Raw genomic sequence first — 20,829 nt, forward strand, 5'->3', positions numbered from 1 at the left:
GGTCATACTGTAACTTTTGTATCCTAGGCTCTATCAGATGTGAATACCAGTAGAGAGATGCCTTTCCAAAGACTGGCCATATTTTGAAACAATAGGTTCTTGTTCTGTTCACAGCAGACAACTGCCTCCTCAGTCTAGTCAGCTTGGTTAGTTAGAGCCTAGTTTTTTACTGGCTCAAGCCAAGTGAAGGAATGGCAAGTTATTATACCCAACCATTCCAAAAAGCTGGAAGGTAACTGAAAATAATGTCATTGTCAAGTATGGCTAAGTAGGCAATTTTCCAACAGTGTGGCCAAGTAATATAAAATGGCTCCCACCTTAAACTTCTGTGTACTACATATAGCTAACTAGGCAAACTTGGCATACTTCTAGGGAAGCATAACTTAGTTTTCTGTACCCATCAGTACAGAATCATTTTACATCTATTTATAATATCCTTTGGGATTTTATTTGAAAAAAACTCTGGTGATGAGTACATAGGAGAAAGAACCAAGATGTCAGGGTAGCAGGGAGAAGTAGATCCTCTGAAATGACTCCTCCACAAAGATCTAGAAAATGTACAAGGGGAAATCTAAGGAAAAAAATCACAGTAAATGATTTTTCTATGCTAGGTTGGAATAGGGAGAGAGAGATTTCTTTGAAACCTAGTGTAGTTCATAGGTATGGCCTTGGCAAGACATGTGAATCATTCCAGGATAGAGAGATGCCATGTATCAGGGCAAGAGGAGGATCCAGACACATACAGAGAGACCCCCACCTTGTACAGTCTGCAGAAACAGGTACAACTTGTCAGTACTGTCATTCACCACCTTATTCTGGATAATAGATACAGGCAGACTGAGAAGGGGACCTGTGCAAAGGTACGGTGTCTTGTGGCAAAAAGTGGTCAAGGGTCCTATGCTTTGTACTGAGAAAGAAAAAAGTTCAGAAGCAAACAGTAGCCATCTGGTTCTGATCCCAGTAATGGAGAAGGGTCTCAGTTCTATCCTTCAGCCAAGTTTGAAGTTTGCAACAAGTAAATAAATAGGGCAAGAATATTGGGCCAATGTGGAAACTGATATTGGATCACTTTAAACATGCAGAGCTTTTCAACTTTCTGATAGTGGGCTCAGTCTAGAAGTAGTCAAGTGGAACTTCCAATCAAGGCAAGTCAACAGAAGTGCTATGCAAACTCAGACCCAGATTTGGAATTGCCAAAGCTAAGAGCAGTGATCATACTTTGCTCTGAATAAGACAAGTTTGAGAATGCTGAAAACTTTCAGATCCCCAGCCTGAGTTTCCCTAAGATTCTGGAGTAAAACAACATTCAATATCTCAAGAAAACAACATTAGCACTCATGCAGACAAAAGCCCAGCCCATATAATCTCATAAGAAGTGTACTGAGCCAAGCACTAAAATTTAGTCCTAAATCAGGATGTAGGCTAAAAGAACAAGAAAAACAAAAGAAAGCAAAACAAAACAAAACAAAAGAATCTGACCGTAAAAAGACATTATGGTGATAGGGATGTCTAAGACACAAATTCAGAAAAAAGGAATGACTCCAAAACAGCTCTAAGCAAAGCCTCAGACAAAGCTTAGACAAAGCATAACCAGAATTCCTGGAAGAACTGAAGCAAGAGTTTAATTTTTTTTAAGAATTAAAAAAAATTTAAAAACTAAATACTAGTAATCATAGAAAAAAAGGAAAATAAAGGAGACCTATAGAAAAAAAGTTTTGGGAACAAAATTAATAGTTGGAAGAAATACAAATTTTTATCCTGGGGGATTAAAAAAAACTCTCTGAATTTTAGACGCGATCAAGTAGAAACTGACTCTATGAGAACACAAGAAATATTAAAACAAAGTCAGAAGACTGAAAAAAAGAAGAAAATGTAAGAAAACAAAAGAAAAAACTGACCTGGAAAACAGATTGAGGAGAAAAAAATTTTTAAGAATCATTTGACTATCTAAACTTTACAAATAAAAAGATCTTAGACATCATATTTAATAAATCTTAAGAGATAACTGCACAGATCTCTTAGAACCAAGGGGAAAATAGAAAAAAAAAATCCACCATTCACCTTCTGAAGAAACTTCAAAATAAAAATTCCAGGAATATTATGCCCCAAGTCCAGAGCTTCAAAGAATAAATACCAGAAGCAACCAAAAGGAAAGAATTCAAGTAATAAGGAGCCATAGTAAGAATAAAACAAGGTTTAGCAGCCAGAACTACAAAGCAATGACAAATTTGTCATGTGATACTTCTGAAGACATAAGATAAAGATTTACAAAGAAGAATAACCTACTCAGTGAAACTGAATATAAAGCTTCAGATACTGTGTACTGAGCTCATCTCTCTCACCACCCCATTCTTTACAATGTGGAGGTGAGAAATAAAGAAAGAAAAGAACAAGACAATACAGTGAAGGGAAACATAATTATAATCATGATGGAAGAGGATAACAGATGGATTAGAAAGCAGAATCCAACAATATGTCATTTATGGGAAAAAAAAACACTTGAAACAGAAAGATGGACATAGATTTCAAGTAAAGAGTTGGAGCAAAATCTTTTATGTTTTGGCTGAAATTTTTAAAAAAGCAGAATGAGCAATAGCAAAAGAAAACTTAACAGATAAAAAAGGAAACTACATTTTTCTGAAAGGTATCACAGACAATGAAGTAATATAAATACTGAATATATATGCTTCAAATGACAGAGCACTTAAATACATTTAATGGGAAGCTAAATGAGTTGTAACGAGGAATAGTAAAATTTTATTAGTGTGGGATTTCAATTTCCCCTCAGGCCAAGAGAAATCTAACCAACAAATAAGTAAAAAAGAAGTAAAGAAGCTGAATAGAAATTTAGGAAAGTTACATATGATAGCCATCTGGGAATTATTAAAGGTAAATAGAAAGAAATAGGATTATTCTTCTACTGTGTGTGGCACCTTGACAAAAAAAAATGAACATATATTGAGGCACAAACAAAAAAAAGCAGAAATGTTAAATAATTCTTTTACAGATCACAATGCAATAAAATTAGTCAATAAAGGACTGTCAAATAAATATTTAAAAATAAATTGGAGATTAAACAACTTAATTTTGATTGGATGGGTCAAAAACGCAGTATAGGACAAATTACTAATTTCATTAAAGATAATTATAATAATGAGACAATATATCAAAACTTTGAGGATGCATCCAAAATAGCACTTAGGGGAAATTTTGTATCTGTAAACATTTTCATCAGTAAATTGAGAAATAGCAGATCAACTAATGGGACATGTAACTAAAAGAAAAACCTGGAAAATAAACAAATTAAAAAACGCCATTTCCTGTGTGATCTGGGCAAGTCATTTAACCCCAATTGCCTCACCAAAACAAAACAAAAACAAAAAACTTAATCATCAAAATAGAAATACTGAAGATCATAAAGGAGATTAAAAATGGAAAGAAAATATATTAAATTAATAAAGAAAACTTAAAGCTATTTATTTTTTAATTTTTAAAATATATTTATTTTTAGTTTTTAATGTATACTTCCATAAGATTTTGAGCTCCAAATTTTCTCCCCCTCTCTCCCTTCCTCCCACCTCAAGATGGTGTGCATTCTGAATATCCATTCCCCCAATCTGCCCTCCCTTCTATCACGCCCCTCCTTCTCTTATCCCCTTCCCCTTCTATTTTCCTGTAGGGCAGGATAGATTTCTATACCCCATTGCCTGTATATCTTATTTCCCAGTTGTATGTACAAACAATTTTTAACAATTGTTTTTAAAACTTTGAGTTCCAAATTCTCTTCCCTCCTTCCTCCCTACCCACCCTCATTGAGAAGGCAAGTAATTTGATGTAAATCATACATGTGTAGTCATGAAAAACACTTTCCTGGCAGCTAGGTAGCATAGTAGATAGAGCTCCAGCCTTGGAGTCAGGAGGACCTGAGTTCAAATCCAGCCTCAGACACATGACACTTGTAATAATAATAAAAGTAATAAAAGGTAGAGAATGTCAAGGGACTTAATGAAAGGGGTAGTAATGGAACCATATCACACAATTTACAGCAGTAAATCAGCACAATAGGTGGATGTATTGATAACATAAAGGTTCCATTTATTGTTGTAAGAACTCATTATTCAACAAAAATTGTTGGAAAAACTGGAAATAAGTCTGGTAGAAACTATGTCTAGACCAATTTCTCTAATCATATATTAAGAGAAGCTCTAATAACTATATGACTTAGACATAAAAGATGACATCATAAACAAATTAGAAGAGCAAGGAAAAAATTGCTTGTCAGATTTATGGCTAGGGGAAAGCTTCATGATCAAAGGAGACATTAAGAGGGTTAAAAAAGGGAAAATACAAAATTTTGGTTATATAATATTTCTAAAGTTTTTACAAAAATAAACCAATGAAAATAAAATTAGAAGAAAATAAATGAGAATTTTTACAAGTTTGTCTAAAAAAGGGTCTTGTTTCTAAGAAATATATGGAAATCATTCAAATTCAAGAGAACTATAGCCATTTTGAAAATGATAGGTGGTCAAAGAATATGAACAGAAAGTCTTCAGAGGAAAAAACAAACTATCAATAGGCACATAAAAATTATCTAAATCATTAACTTTTAGAGAAATGCAAATTAAAAGAGCTCTGAAACTTTACACCATACTCATCAAATTGGCACACTTGACCAAAAATAAATAACAAATGTAGGAGAGCCCTTGGGGAAACAAGTCAAATAATAAATTATTTGTAGAGCTGTGAACTGTCAGCCAACTTGGAAAACAATTTTGAACTATATTCCAAAAAGTTGGTAAATGTTAAAAATTCTTTTAGCCTAAAGTAGCACTAACATGACTAATATTTTTGGGTTTTTTTTGTTTAGTTTTAGTACTTTTAGTTCCCCCCAAATACAAAGATCAATAAGAGTCACAAAGATCTATAAAAGAGTCAAAAGACCTATATGTACAAAAATATTAATAACAGCTCTTTTGCAATGACAAATAATTGAGCATTGAGGGAATGCCCATCAACTGAGTTGGCAAACAAGTTATTTTATATGAATGTGTTGTAAGAAATTATTAAGGGAATCGTTTGGAGAAATCTGAGGAACACTTGGATTAACTAATGTGAAGTAAAGAGAATAGAACCAGATGAACCACAATTACAGAGGACTCTATAAAACCTGTTCTCTACCTCACAAAATAGAGATGGTTGTCTAAGAATGAAGATTGAAGGCTATGGATTATTTGTTTTGAGTTTGTTTGTGGAGGGGTGGGGCAAGGAGAAGGTGACATGACCAATGTAGGAATGTATTTAGATTGATTCTACTTGTTTGTAATTGGGGAAAAAAGAAAGTCTTAGAAACTTCCAAGACCAATCAAGACTCCAAAAAAACTTATGAGGAAACAGGTTACTCACTTCCTGATCAAGAGATGCTGAACTCAGTGTGCAGATTGTAACTTTTATTTTTGTTTTTTTTGTTTTTTTTTTTTTGACAGGGCTGGTGCAGGATTTTTTTTCATTATTATAAATGTTTGTAAGGATATTTTATTTTATTTTTTGCTATTTCAGTCAGGGTGGAGATAGAAGAGAGAGATAAGGTAGATCTTCATTTTGGAAAAAAAATTTAAGTTTAATATAAAAAAAACTCTGGTAATGTTCTATTGAACATTGTTGAATCTTATAGCAAGCTCTCTGTATCATCTACTTTTTTCCCCCTATATTGTGAAATGTTCACATTCCTATGTAATGTTCCTTACCAGTATTTCAGAAGTGTTTATTCTATAAATTGACAATGCCCTTGACCACTCTGTCTTTCTCCTTTTCAAAGATACTACATGTTTTACTGGCAGGTTTGGCTGCTCTTGTTCAACAAAAGGGATCAGGCACTGAACCTTTCCCCATCTGACAATTATGATGCTTCAGAAGTGATGCAGAAATGTTAATATCTCTGTGTTTCTCAAGCAAGATGATCTATCATCTGAAAGGGTGTGAATTATTGTGTTTTTATTTGAACAGAATCTGTTCCAATATTATCTTACCACAAAGCTCTCCTTCTTCCTGAATTTGCTACTTTATGGGTTGTAGTTGTATGATCTCTGAGTAATGAATTTGACTTCTAAGGGGAATTCATTCACATCCTTTTAAAACTCTATAAGGCATTTTACTTCTGTCAGAGAATCAGTAAATGGTATAAAACAAAATTTTACTTCATTTTGAATTTAGAGTTCATCAGTTCTCTCTATCTCTCTGAAGGTGGACAATATTTTTTCATCATGAGACCTTTGGAATTGTCTTGAATCACCATGTTGATCAGAGTAGCTAAGTCTTTCACAGTTGACCATCCATGCCATATAGATATTACTGTGTACAATGATTGCCTGGTTCTGCTTACTTCACTTTGCATCGGTTCATATAAATTTTATGAGTTTTTTTTAAACTATTCTCCTTGTCATTTCCTATAGCACAACAGCATTCCATCACAATCATATACCACAGCTTCTAGTTCCCCAGTTGATGGACATTGCCTTGATTTCCAGTTTTTTGACACCAAAAAAAGAGCTGCTATAAATATTTTGTACATATAAGCCCCTTTCAATTTTCTTGATCTCTTTTGGATACAGACCTAGTAGGGATATTGCTATGTCAAAAGGTAAACACAGTTTAGAGCCCTTTGGGCATAGTTCAAAATTATTCTCTGGAATGGTTGGTGCACCAACAATTCGTTATTGTAGTCATTTTCTCACATCCTCTCCAGCAATTATCATTTCTGATATATAAGAGATGATACCAAGGATTCGTCTTAATTTGCATTTCAAGCTGCATGTAGTGTTCAGGGGAACTAGCACCTGTGGTATGAAGGCTTGCCAAGGCTTTTACAGGGCTGCTCATCCACTTTTCCTGTCCATCTGATTAATCCAACTCTCACCTATGGCTCAAAGAAGGTATATACAGCATGTGCAACAGTCTCATCCTGGTAAAGTCATTTCATAAGATGAGCTAAACCAGTTTGAGGGTAACCAAAAGGCCTCAAACACATTGGTAAGTTAGGGTGATATCTACCCCAAGCATTTAAAGATTTTTCCCTGGTGAAATGGGTGGATGAGAACAATTTGCTCCAATGGCCACGAGCATAGCAGAAATAAGCATCATGGATGCTTAAAGTTTTGTCAGACATTAAAAACACTGAGTTTATCCACTGTATCCTGGCCCATCTCCAGTCATTTTCACTTTTGTCCTACCACTGGACCTTGATGATTCTGGAAGAAAGAAAGAGGCTGACAGCTTTGGGCAACTGTACCTAACAAATTCAATTCATGTGTAACTCAAGACATCACTGGTGATGCCGTTGATCCTCTTCTAAAATGAATACAAACAACAACTTTCATTTCTCTAATCAATAGTGATTTAGAGCAAGTTTTTTTTTTTGGATGAGTACAGATAGCTTTGATTTCTTCTTCTGAAAACTTCTTGTTCATATCCTTCGACCACTTATCAATTTGAGAATGGTTTTTATTTTCATTTATTTGACTCAGTTCCCCATATGTTTGAGAAATGAGGCCATTATCAGAGAAACTTAATACACACACAAGTGTGTGTGTCTGTGTCTGTGTCTGTGCCTCTGTGTCTGTCTATGTAGTTTCCCTGATTATCTTTTTTTTAATTAGCTCTGTCTTTGCTTTGTTTTATTTGAGATCACGATTCCTACTCCTGCGTTTTTTTTTTGCTTCAATTGAAGCATAATCAATTCTACTCCAGCTCCTTATTTTAACTGCGTGTTTCTATCTGTTTTCAGTATGTATCTTGTAAATAATATATTGTAGGATTCTTATTTCTAACCCATTCTGCTATCCCCTTCTGTTTTATGAGTGAGTTCATACTTTTCACACTCACAGTTATGATTACTGTGTATTCCCGTTGAATATGTTCTTTTGTTTATCTTTATCTTTTTTTACCCTTTGCTTCCTCAAAAGTCTGTTCTGCTTCTTACAATTGCTTCCCTCAAGCTTCCTTCCCTTTTATCACCCCCACTTCTTTTTCATATCTCCTTCACCTTTTATTTTTCCATTGGGTAAGATAGATTCTGTATTTAACTGAGGGTTTTGGGTTTCCTTTTTTTGAACCAATACCAATAAGAATGAGGTTCAAGTGTTACCTACTCCTCCCACTTTGTTCTTCATTGTGAAATCTCTTCTTTTAGAACCTCTTTTATGTAATATAGTTTTCCCTGTTCTACCTCTCCTTTCCCTCTTCTCCCAGAACATTTCTCTTTCTTAATTCCTCATTTTATCCCATTCTACTTTTCCTTATTCATTCATTCATTCATTCTTTTGTTTGTTGGAGATCATCCCAACATAATCTCATCCCCAAAACTCAAACCCATTCCCTGTCTATGTAGGCTCCTTCTAATTGCCATACAATGATAAAGTTCTTGGAAATTACATATAACCTCTTCCCATATAAGGATATAAGTAATTTAATCTTAATGTGTTCTTTATGACTTCTATGTCATGTTTACCTTTTTAATGCTTTTCTTGAGTATTGTGTTTAAATGTCATATTTTTTATTCAGTTCTAATCAGCATGAAAGTCTTCTTTTTTAGTTAATTTCCATTTTTTCCCTTAAATGATTATACTCAGTTTTTCTGGGTAGGTTAGTCTTGATTGCAATCCTAGCTCCTTTAACTCCTAGAATATCATATTCTAAGCTCTCCATTCCTTTCCATGGAAGCTGCTAAATCTTGTGTGATTCTGACTGTGGTTCCACAATATTTGAATGGTTTCTTTCTTGCTGCTTAGTTTTTCTTTGAACTTAGTTTTTCTTTGAAATGGAATTTGACTATAATATTCTTGGGAGTTTTCATTTTGAGATCTCTTTCAGGACTTTATTTGTGGATTCTTTTAGTTTCTATTTTATCCTTTATACTGAGGCAGTTTTACTTTATAAGTTCTTGAAATATGATGTCTAGGCTGTTTATTTAATTATGGATTTCAGATATTCAGATAATTCTTAAAGTATCTCTCTTTGATCTAATTTTCAGGTCAGTTGTTTTTCCAATGAAATATTTCACATTTTCTTCTATTTTCTTTCTTTCTTTATTTTATTTTGTTGTTTTCTTGATGTCTCATGGTTTCATTAAATTCCACTTGGCCAATTCTAATTTCCATGGAATTATTTTCTTCAGTTAGATTTTGTACCTCTTTTTAAATTTGGTCAATCTGTTTTTCAGTAGTTCTTTTCTTCAGTGAATTTTTATGCTTCTTTCACCATAATCCAAGTCTGTTTTTAAGCTATTTTCTTCAACATTTTTTGTTCTTCTTTTATAAGGTATCAGTTCTCTTTTCATTATTTTCTTGCATCACTCTCATTTCCCCCCCAATTTTTCCTTTACCACTCTCATCTTCCTTTACCACTCTTCTGGGACTACTTGTTGGACTTGGGTCCAATTAACATTTTTCTTTAATGCTTTGCTGGTAGCTGTTTTCATGTTGTTATCTTCTGAATTTGTGTCTTGGTTTTCCCTGCTATCATAGGTTTTTTTTTTTTGCACATTTTCCACTCTATTTCTTGACTTTGAACTTTATGTTAAAATTGGGCTTTGCTCACCTAGTGGTGCAAAGCCTTTTCTGGTGCTGCAGTTTTTCAGAGCTAGTTCTGGTGATCAAATTTTTAGTTCTTCCACAGTGGTATAGTTACTGCTTTTATGATCTATGCTCTGTTCTTTACTCAAGAAGGCTTCTGCTCCCTAGCTGCAAGTTCTAGCTCTTCTCTTAGCACTGAACTTGTGGCCAGATCCTCTCCCCTCCTGCAGCTGCAAGTACTTGTACACCTCTCTGCTTTAGAACTGCAACCAGGGCCCTGGCTCCTATGTGAATGACCACAAAGGCTCCTTTCCATCATGGAATTGTTACCTAGAACTGTGACTCAGAACTGTATGTGGGCAATATGGTTGCCAAACAGGTCCTAAACTCAATTCTGTCAAAGAGTACCCTGTAATCTCTCTTTTTTTAAAAAAATAATATTTTGGTTTTTTAAACTCAGTCACACATCAATTTTTTTAGCATTCATTTTACTAGATTTTGAGTTCAAAATTTTTCTCCCTCTCTCCCTTCCCCTCTTCCTAAAATGGTAAACAGTTTCATATAATTTATAAATGTGCTATATTGTAAATATATTTCAATATTAGTCATAATTGTGAAAAAAAAGTGAATCAAAAGGGAAAAAAGAGAAAGAATAAAGTGAAAACATATGCTTTGATCTGCATTCAGAGTCCATCAGTTCTTTATCTGGATATGGATAGCATTTTCCTTCATCAGTCCTTTGTATTTGTCTTGGATCACTGTGTTGCTGAAAAGAGCTGAGTCATTCATAGTTGATCAACACACAATGTTGCTGATACTGTGTATGATGTTTTCCTGGTTCTGCTCATTTCACTTTGCATCACTTTGTACAAGTCTTTCTAGGTTTTTCTGAAATCTACCTGTTTATCATTTCTTATTGCAGAATAGTATTCATTATACTCATATAAAATAGCTTGTTCCCCAACTGATGGGTATCTCCTCAATTTCAATATTTTGCCACCACAAAAAGGGATGTTATATTTTTGCACATGTAGGTCTTTTCCTCTTTTTTATGATGTCTTTGGGATACAGACTTAGTAGTGGCATTGTGGGATCAAAGAGTGTGCACAGTTTGGTTGCCCTTTGGGCATAGTTCCAAATTGCTCTACAGAATGATTAGATTAGTTCACAACTCCACCAACAGTGAATTGGTGTCCCAATTTCCCTCCATCCTCTCCAACATTTATCTTTTTTTCCTTCCTGTTTTTCTTTGGGATTTTGTCCATAGGTATTTTGACATTGTTGTCCTCTTCTTTGTGTCTTGGTCTTCTCTGTCACCATAATAGTTTTCTATGGACAAATTCTTTTTTGTTGTTGTTGTTTCTTTTGCTCATCTTTTTTTGGGGGGGGATGGGGTCTATTTTCTTTCTTTTAAATTTGAGCCTTGTACTTGGGGTGGAAGTGGAACTGTCTCAGGCTTCTTGTGTCAGTGACTACAAGTCCTAGCTACTTACCGGTTGCTGCACTGATATTGTCCTAAGGCCCTGAGGGGACTCTCTTGTCTGGTGCTGTGCTAAAGGTGTTGGGTAGGGGGTGGTTGGTGCTACTGGAGGCTGCTAAGTTCTGGCAGCTTACTTGGTGCTGAGCTAGGGTCCTAGGGATGGTGTCGGGTGTGTGCTGAGCCCTGGTGGGGTGTTTATGCATTTCCTTGGGTAGGGCTATATTGAAAAACATGGAGGTCTGGCTACTGGAGGATGCCTGCTTGCCTTGGGCCGTGCTGAAGTACACGGTAGTTCTCAGAGCTAGAGTCTGCTCGTTCCTCTGGCTATGCTAAGTCACATGGGAAGTCCTGGTGTTGGTGTTTATCTGCTCCACCACACTAGGGCTCAAGATCTCCCACTGGTTTGCTGAGTTGGGGGCTTGCTGCTGGCTTGCTGGGTCACTTACTGTCCTAGAAAGCGTTCCTCTCTTGCCCAAATGAAATGGACCTCTCTAGCCTACCCCCCAAGTTTCTTTGGCTAAAAGATTGTTTCATGTCTTTTTTTGCTGGTTCTGCTGCTCCAGGACTTGTTTGGGGTGCTATTTTATGGCTCTCTGGAGGTGAACATGGGAAAGTCACAACAATTCATTGCTTACTCCACCATCTTGGCTCCCAGAAGTCTGCAATTTCTTTCTGACAAATTGTACAACCCTTCCTACCATTTCTGGGCTGAGGGCTCCCAAAGCTGCTGTTGCCATTGTCACCACAACTTCCAAGGTCCACTGTTTGTATTGCCTCTGAGTGTACTCTGGTCTGGTGCCCAGGCTGGTGTCACAGACTTCTCTTATCAATCTCTTAAGTTGTGTTAGACTAGAAAAATGTCTTGTCCTGACCCTTTGTTGGCTCTGCCATTGCAGAATTCAATTTGAGGCATGATTTTAAAGTTATGTGTAGGGGAATGTTTGGAGAGTTCAGGTGAGTTGCTGCCTCTACTCTACTATTTTGACTCCTCCTAGGAAAATGTTATAGTTAGTACCAGGATAATTGTCCATTGAGGCAGGCATTCATTCCCCTTTCCTTGACCCAGAGTTAGAATGGGCTATAAGTGTATCTTTTCTCTTCTTCCAACCCTGAAGAAAGCTATCCTTCAAAAAATCTTATTGTAATCATTTATAGCTTAAGGTGAATGTGAAATATCTTGGATCTAATGGGAGCTGTTGCAAAGAAATACAATCTAACAAGTCATATATTGAGATAAAAATACTTAACAGTGTCAAAAGATGAGGGCAGCTAGATGGCTTAGTGGATAGAGCTCTGTGCCTGGAGTCAGGATCACTGAATTCAAATCCAAACTCTGACATTTGCTAGCCATGTGACCTTGGACAAGTCATTTAATTTACTAGAGAAAGCTTGCCAATCTACTGGAGAAAGAAATGGTAAACCAGTCCACTATCTTCGCCAGAAAACCCCATTGACAATTTTGGCATGCTATGGTCCATAATATCATCAAAAGTGGCACTGATTGGATGACTGAAGAATAAAATCAAAAGATGGAGATGTATCATAAGTATGAACTGATCTTGTTATTATTGTTCAATCATTTTAGTCATGTCTCACTTTCTGTGACTCCATTTGGAGTTTTCTTGGCAAAGATAGTTTACCATTTTCTTTTCCAGTTCATTTTACAGATGAGGAAATTGAGGTAAACTGGCTTAAGTGACTTGCCTAAGATCATACAGTTAGTGAGTATTTGAAGTCTTCCTCAAATTGAAATCAGGTCTTCCTAACTCCAGACCTGCCTTCTATCTACTATGCCACCTAGCAGACCTATAAACTCTTCAATTATAGACAAAAGACAGTCATTGTAAGTTCTTGAGTAGAGGAGTGACATGCTGAAAATGGTGCTTAAGAATACTGTTATGATATGGTTTTTTTTTTCTGGGGGGGTGAATTTGATCTCTGATAATGGTTGAGATGGGGGCTACTTCATTTTTGTCTTTGTATCTTCAGTGACAAACAGTGCTTTTTACATAATATCTATAGTAGTCATTTCACGTTTATTGAACTGAATAAATTTCAAATATGTAAACATTTCCCTTTACATTTACAAAACAACATTGCCATTAGAGTCATCTTTTCAAATAAGGGACAAACTATATACAAAACCTAGAATAAAGCTATGAAATATTGCTCCTTTGAGGGAAAAATCACATTCAGTTAATTGGCTTACTTAACTAGCTAGGTTGCTATGATATCTGGATAATATGTAAGGAGATAGAAGACAGATGGGAAGCCCCATTTGACTTTCCTTGTTTTCTTTGTATTTTCATTGGTAATATTATATCTCTTTATTCTTGGCCCTTTCTTGACCTCAAAACAAAGTTCTCTAAGGAATTTTTTGGCAACATTAGAAATGATGATTAGATTGCATTGTGAAATTATCAAGGATTCATTTCTTCCCTGGGAAGTTAATTAGTTGTGCATTAAAACAATATTGATATATCATTATGTGTATAACAAATTCAGTGATCTTAAATCCTTGTATCTTTTATCATGTGCGGACAACAGAGTTTACCAATACATGGAACTTTTTTTTTTCCTGTAACCGATAGACTGTCTAGAAAATGAAATATTTTCAACAATAAGGAAATATTAACTATAAATCATAAAGATCAAAAGGTCTTTCTAGAATCTTACATTTCAATATTTCTCTCAAGTTGTTATATAACTTCTGTGGATAATATAATTTATTTTCAACTGAAAGTTAAAAGAAAGTGTTCATATTCTTATCATAAGATAAGGAAGCTATCATTCTGCATAATCATTTAATATTTAGATATTTCTCCATTTGCACAAATTCATTGCTTTTTTTTCATGATTGGAATTTTCAGATTTCTTTGTAAAGTATAATATTTCCCTTGCAAAGACACCTTATTTTTATCTTTGCCTTCTCAGTGACAAAAATAGTGGTCTTTTACCCAGTAGCTATTTGACATATTGTACAGCTAGGAGGTGTAGTAGATAGAGCACCTGGCCTGGAGTCATGAAGACCTGATTTAAAATTCTACCACATATACTTAACTGGCTGTGTGACCCTGGGCAAGTCACTAAACTCTGTTTGCCTCAGTTTCCTCATCTCTAAAATAAACTGGAAAAGTAAATGGCAAACCACTCCAGTATCTTTGCCAAGAAAACCTCATATGGGGTCATGAAGAGTCAGATATGACTGAAACGACCAAACAGTAACAACAGAAGTTTAACAAGTTTTTGTTAAATTAAATTAAATTGAATGAACTGAAAATCTTGTATCTTTGTATTAGTTTAATTACCTTTCATAGGAAGAATCACATAATAATAAAGAAATCTTACAATGTATCATTTCATCTACAAATTAGGTAAAATGCCTGACTCTAAAAGAGTTTGTGAGGATCAACAGAAATATCATCTTAAACAGTTTGTTAATCATAAAATGCTAAATAAATGCTATCCATCCGTAACTGCCTGACAGGATGACAGAGATGTGTCTTGGTGCTAGGACAATCTGGGTATAAGTCTTGCATCTGACTATGTGTGACCATGACCAAGTCAATTGTTCAATGGAATCACAGATCTAGACCCCGCCCCACCAATCTTACTTTTATCATTAATATAGATGAATCATTATACATCACTTGAGTTCAAATATAAATGCATACTAAGAAACTACAGTATATATTGTTAAAATCTGTGCCCTATTGAGCATGTCACAGCCTCAGTTTCCTCATTTAGGAAATGAGGGAATGGGATTAAATCATTAAGGTCTGATTTACCTCTAAAGCAATACTACTACATTGATGTTAATCATTTTAAAACTGTCTATGTAACTTTTTTAGGCTCAATGAAATACATTACTCAGAAAATGTCTCCATATCTTTCACTGTTTATTTCCCTGGAAATTTTTTGGCTTTGTGCTAACTCAGTTGCTGATGTTCTCAGTGTTGTTTTTCTTTGGGATCCCACAAAGTTTGTTGTGTTCATTGATCATTGTCATGTTACTATCTGTTTTCATCCATCTCTTCTATTCTCTCAATGTCTAAGATTCTTTAGGTAGAGTATTCATCTTGCTGGGTATTTCCTCTGAATTTTCAACTTTGTGGTGCTTCATCACTTTCATTCTTCATATCCTGTCTTCCAAGATGTTGTCCTATTATTTATTTTCCTCCTTTCCTCCTCTCAAGTCTTCCTTTTGTCTCTTCTCTTTCTCTTTACCTTTTAACTCACAATAGGTGCTCATAACCTTTTTAAAAAAAATTCAGATGCTTTTTTCAAGGTGACTAATTTATTTTTTTCAATTATGTTTCTATTTTATGTCATAGTTAGTTGTCATTAAAATAGGTGCAATATAACAAGATTAATTCTCAAGAAAAATTCATGGTTGTTTCACTACACTGAATCAATCCAACCATTATTACTTTTATGATTTGAAAAAAAGCATTAAACACATTGGCCCATGTTTAAACTTCCCAGTTTAGGTAGTATATAGAGAGTTAGTTTTAGAGCTAGAAACACTTGGATTCAAGTATTGATTTTGACACATGTTAACTGAGATGTTGGGTGAGTCACAAACTTTCACTGTCTGATCAGACATATCAAAGGTATTATGAACCACTACCAAGTAGCTTGAACCAGACTAAAATGTAATTGGTAAATATTTAACCAAATAAATAAAAATGCAATAAAATATAATGTCATTTTCTAAGTCAATATGCAACAGCAAGGATCTTTATTTGCAGTTTAGTAACCCCCATTTCTATTTGAGTTTGGCACCACTGATCCAGAGCATTTGCAGGGGCTTCTTCCAGAGAAATTTCCTGCATTGATAAAACTATTAGTCTTGATCCTTCTGCTCCAATACCACATCCCAGAGGGTATAAAAAAAAGCTTCTAAGTAGAAAACCTGTTTTTATTTGTCACTTTTTTAAATTTGTCATATTTAATGCAGAAATCTTAAATACACTCAAACTCATATATCGAAACCTAATTAAATATAAAAGTTATGCATAGGTGCACACACATGCACACTGATATATACAAACTTCTCACATTCAAAAAACCTGTAGTTTCACAGAAAAATAAAATTTAGCATAACAACCCAATAAACAACATTCCCAAACCAGAATTTGCAGAATTATATAGAATTTTGGAATTGAAATGGTCATGAGAGATGAGAAAACAAATGAGAAAAAATTAGGTTGAGTGGTTAAGCAATTAACAAAAAGAAGCCCAGTTTGGTAGTTCCCATGTACCTTGTAAATATGGTGTTAATTTAAAATAGTATCCTTGAACTATAAAGATCTTTCCAGATGAAGCATGCTGAACTGAAATTTTAAAAAAGCTTCTGATTTAATTTTCATCCAAATATGAAATTTCTCATCCAATAATGAACTTTCAAGAGAAAAAAATAAAGCAGACATACTACTAGATGAGAGTAATCACAGCTTTACTCTAGGGAAATATCTTCAGAGCCCATGCTTAATTTCTAGAGGTGAAAAGTCCATTTCTTTCCACTATTTGCCTAGAAATCAGCACCTCCAGGCTTTGTACCTTACTCTTCTCTATGCCTACATCATGAGATACAATCTTGCTATATTACCTGGTCCCATGATTTGGTTCCAGTAACATCCTTCTCACATAGCTTCATTTCTCTAATTCTTGTGGGGAGACTGGCTAGACTTTCTGCAAGGTGCTCCATTCCCTTCACCAAAATAATCTGCTCTGAAGGTTGAAATTTAGTTTCTGACATCACCTTCTTCTTTTCCCCATCCCTCTTCAAATATTTTTGCCCCAACTGAAAAAAAAATAACTCTAATTTAGGTTCTGAAAGAAAAAGATGATATTAATAGCAAAATTTTTTTCAGGTCACCACACTCATGAATGAATAAAAACTCAGTTACTGAAAGCCCTTCACTGTTTGGGTCCAGCCTTCATTCTGGGCTCACTATACATTATTCCCTTTTATATGCTCTACATTTTAGCCAAGGTGGACTGTTTATGATTCCTTGAATTTAGCATTCCATCTCCAAAACTTTGCAGAGCTTGCACTTCATGTTTAGAATATACTCCCACCTCAGTGTAACCACTTAGTTTGGTCACAGTTCAGCACAGTTGTTTAATCCTTATAATCCATGATATATTCAACCTGGTATATGCATCCTTATATCTCTATAGAACCTATGATAATGTTAATTAATTTTGCTGTAAAATTTTATTCTATTTCATTTATCCTGATAACAATTTAATAGTATCATTGCCATAAATGCAAATTCTCTGCAAACAATATATATCTAGTATATATTTGTTGAATGAATTTATATATAATTTTATTGGTAACTATTTCTCTACATTATTTTAATTTGTATTTCTTTCATTATATATCTTTCCTATAAAAGCCATGGTTCTATACCATTTCCTTTTTGTTCAATCATCCTTCATGAATGATATATAAGTTGGAAAACCAAAGATAGACTGAATTTACCTTTTGACTGGTTTACCTTTTATCTAGAAAAAGTAGGTCCATGTGAAGAGAGGATAGAAGACAAGAAGAAATTGTTTAATGTCCTCCACCATTTATAGGGCTTCTGACAAATACTGAAACAGACTTCATCCATAAGACTCTTTGGCATTCAATTATAACATCAACAAAAAACTTAAAGCTATTTTTGCTTATAAGATGAAAGTAATGAAAGTTTATTCTTTTGTATCAATTATAAATACAACATATCCTAAATCTGGAAATCAGGCTTATACAATTTTATATATGCAGTTTTAGCATACTTGCTCATGGGATATGAAAACATTCAGGTATTAAAATGTGATAATCATACCAATTATTTTATATTACTTGTAAAATATTACTGATATACCATTATAGGTTGTTGTTTTTTTAATATTGATATTTATTTCCTCTCCCCAGAACACTATCAGCTATATGTCCCTGAATCAGCTCAAGTTGGTTCAGCTGTAGGAAAAATTAAGGCAAATGACGCTGATACTGGAACAAATGCTGACATGAAATACACAATCATCAACGGTGATGGCATTGGAGTATTCTCCATATCAACTGACAAAGAGACAAGAGAAGGCATTCTTTCCTTGAAGAAGGTAAAAAAATATATATTTTTTTCAAACTGTAATCTGTTCTTAATTATTTACATTAATGGAACAAAGGATATATATGGATATAATCTAAAATGGACAAAAACCCCCAAACTACTTATTTGACCTTAAACATAATTTTATCTTTATAATTGAATATCAATATCTTTGATGCTCTCAAAATGCACTTTTATGACACTACACCAGCAAAATCTGATATGGAAGCAGCTAACAATCTATTCATTTTCTTTCTCTTAACTCCATGTCCTAAACAATCTCTGAAAGGCCTTCCATGCTGGGAATTAATGCAAGATTCATTCTCTCTCAAACCTGCCATCAAATACTGCAGATGGTTAAGTGTGTGGGATTTAGGAAACCCTTCTGAATATCCAGTAAACAGAATTAAAGGGTCAATGTGTCTCTAATGAAGTCAGTTAATGCTGACAATAGTTGGACTTTTTGATGGCAGTACAACAGAAATTAAATAGGGTGGGGGGTGGCTTTAAGTGAATTTGAAAGCATAAATAGCTATAGCTAATCACCTCACAAATAATATTCTAATGTTAGAAAAGGTGGTAGACAAGCAAAGTTCAAAACACAGTTTCCAATTAGTTCAAACACAGAATCTTCTGAAATGGTCATAGTATTTGAATTTGCATTACATATTTCCATCGGATTGGAACTAATTACCATATTTTACATATAAATATAATTTCAAATTTGCATATGTGCAACCACTTTAAGGAATTCATTATTCACACTAATTGGGACCTGGCTGAATTTATTGTTGTATTCATCCCCAATCTGAAAATGATATTATACATGAAAATAAACTTTGGAGAGGAATTTCTAGTATCAAGCTTAGTTCTAAAGTATGGAATAGGGAAGAAACTTATGAAGGCTATGCTAACAATTGCAGGAAATAAATCAGCTCTTCCATATTTAGTGAATGGTAGTTATTTTCCATAGATATTCAAGGCTGAATTACATTTAAAGATGAATATTGACAATTCTGTCTCAGATTCTGCTGGATCCTCATCCAGATCATGCCCTTTAACTGCAGGTGTAGGTCCATTTCTCTTCTCCCTCTATACTATTTTACTTAATGATCTTATTAGCTCCCATGGATTTAATTACCATCTCTCTGTTAATAATCCACATATCTATCTATCCTTCCCCCATCTCCCTACTGACCTCTAGTTTTGCATTTCTAACTACAGACATCTCCAATTGGATGTCTAGTAGATATCTTAAACTCAACGTATACAAAACAAAACTTATCTTTCCCCCTAAAATCCACCTCCCACAACTTCCCTTCTACTGTAGAGGGCAACATCATGTTTCCAGTCTCTCAGGCTGGTAACTTAGGTGTTATCCATGACTCCTGACCATCTCTCACCTCATTCTCCCTTCCCCATATGCAATCTGTTGCCAAGACCTCTTTATTTCACCTTTGCAACATCTCTCAAATATGCCTATTTCTCTACTCTGACATTGTCACCACTCTAATGCAAGCCTTCATCTTCTCATGTCTGCATTGTTCCAATAGCCTGATTATGGTTCTGCCTGCCTTGAGTCTTTGTTCATTCCAATCCATCCTCCACTCAGCCACTAAACTGATTTTCCTAAAGTCCAAGTCTAACCATGTCTCTCCCCTATTCAATAAACCCCAGTGCCTCCCTATTGCTTTCAGAATAAAATACAAAATGCACTTGGCATTCAATGCCATTTATAACCAAACACCCTCCTACCTTTCCAGTCTTCTATCTTACATCTTGACCTGTACTCTTCCATCAAGTAACACTAGCCTCCTTGCTGTTTCACGAACAAGACACTCCATCTCTCAGCCCCAGGCATGTTATCTAGTGGTACCCTAGCACTGGAATGCTCTCCCTCCTTATCCCCACCTACTGTCTTCCCAGGCTTCCTTTAAGTCCCAGCTAAAATCTCATCTTCAGCAAGATACCTTTCCCAATCTAGTGCTTTTTCTCCTTTAATTATTTCCTATTTATCCTTTATATAGCTTCTTTGGAAATAATCATTTGTTGTCTCCCTTATCAGATTATGAGCTCCTTAAGGGCAGGGATTTTTTACCTCTTTGTTTCCCCAATACCTAGCATAGATCCTGGCCCACAGCAAGTGCTTAATATGAGTTTATTTACTTACTGACATTAAACCTTTTTTGGTTTCTTTAGCTTTTTTTATTGGAACTCATAGATAACAGAAAGTAGGCTCCTTTACAAGATGTTATAAAGATACAATTATTAACAACATGCTATTGGTAAAGAAGTTTAGAAATAGTGAGGATATCTATGTTATGGAAGTATTTTCAGGAATATTTCATTTTTTAAGATACAAAAGTATAATGTACATTACCCACAAAATCATTAATCAGGAAATATTTTTCATGAATGTTCTTGTCTATAAGATCCCAAAAGTTTTACTTAGAAATAAACTTTGGATCTTTTTTCTATTTCTACTGTAGAAGCAATGGCTGGTAACTGGGAATTTCTACACAGCATACTTCTAGTTTACCCTGATCACTCTGCCTTATAAATAAAAATAATAAAAAAATGCATTGCCTTGATTTATATTTTTCAGTATTCAAGGTATTTTTAAATTTCCATAATCACTTATTAAGCACCTCTGTGTATATTTTGGTACACA

General features: G+C 34.6%; 1 protein-coding gene across 1 annotated transcript in view; it reads left to right on the forward strand.

The window, feature by feature from the left end:
• The window catches only part of CDH18 (cadherin 18), a 382,285-nt gene that overhangs the window by 232,628 nt on the left and 128,828 nt on the right, over nucleotides 1-20,829 (forward strand). Inside the window, exon 5 of the mRNA XM_027869003.1 lies at nucleotides 17,981-18,168. Within this exon, the coding sequence (XP_027724804.1) occupies nucleotides 17,981-18,168 (188 nt within the window). The remainder of the gene's footprint in view (nucleotides 1-17,980; nucleotides 18,169-20,829) is intronic.

This window comes from Vombatus ursinus, unplaced genomic scaffold (genome assembly GCF_900497805.2).
Source record: "Vombatus ursinus unplaced genomic scaffold, bare-nosed wombat genome assembly UNPS02014791.1, whole genome shotgun sequence".
Taxonomy (NCBI): Eukaryota; Metazoa; Chordata; class Mammalia; order Diprotodontia; family Vombatidae; genus Vombatus; species Vombatus ursinus.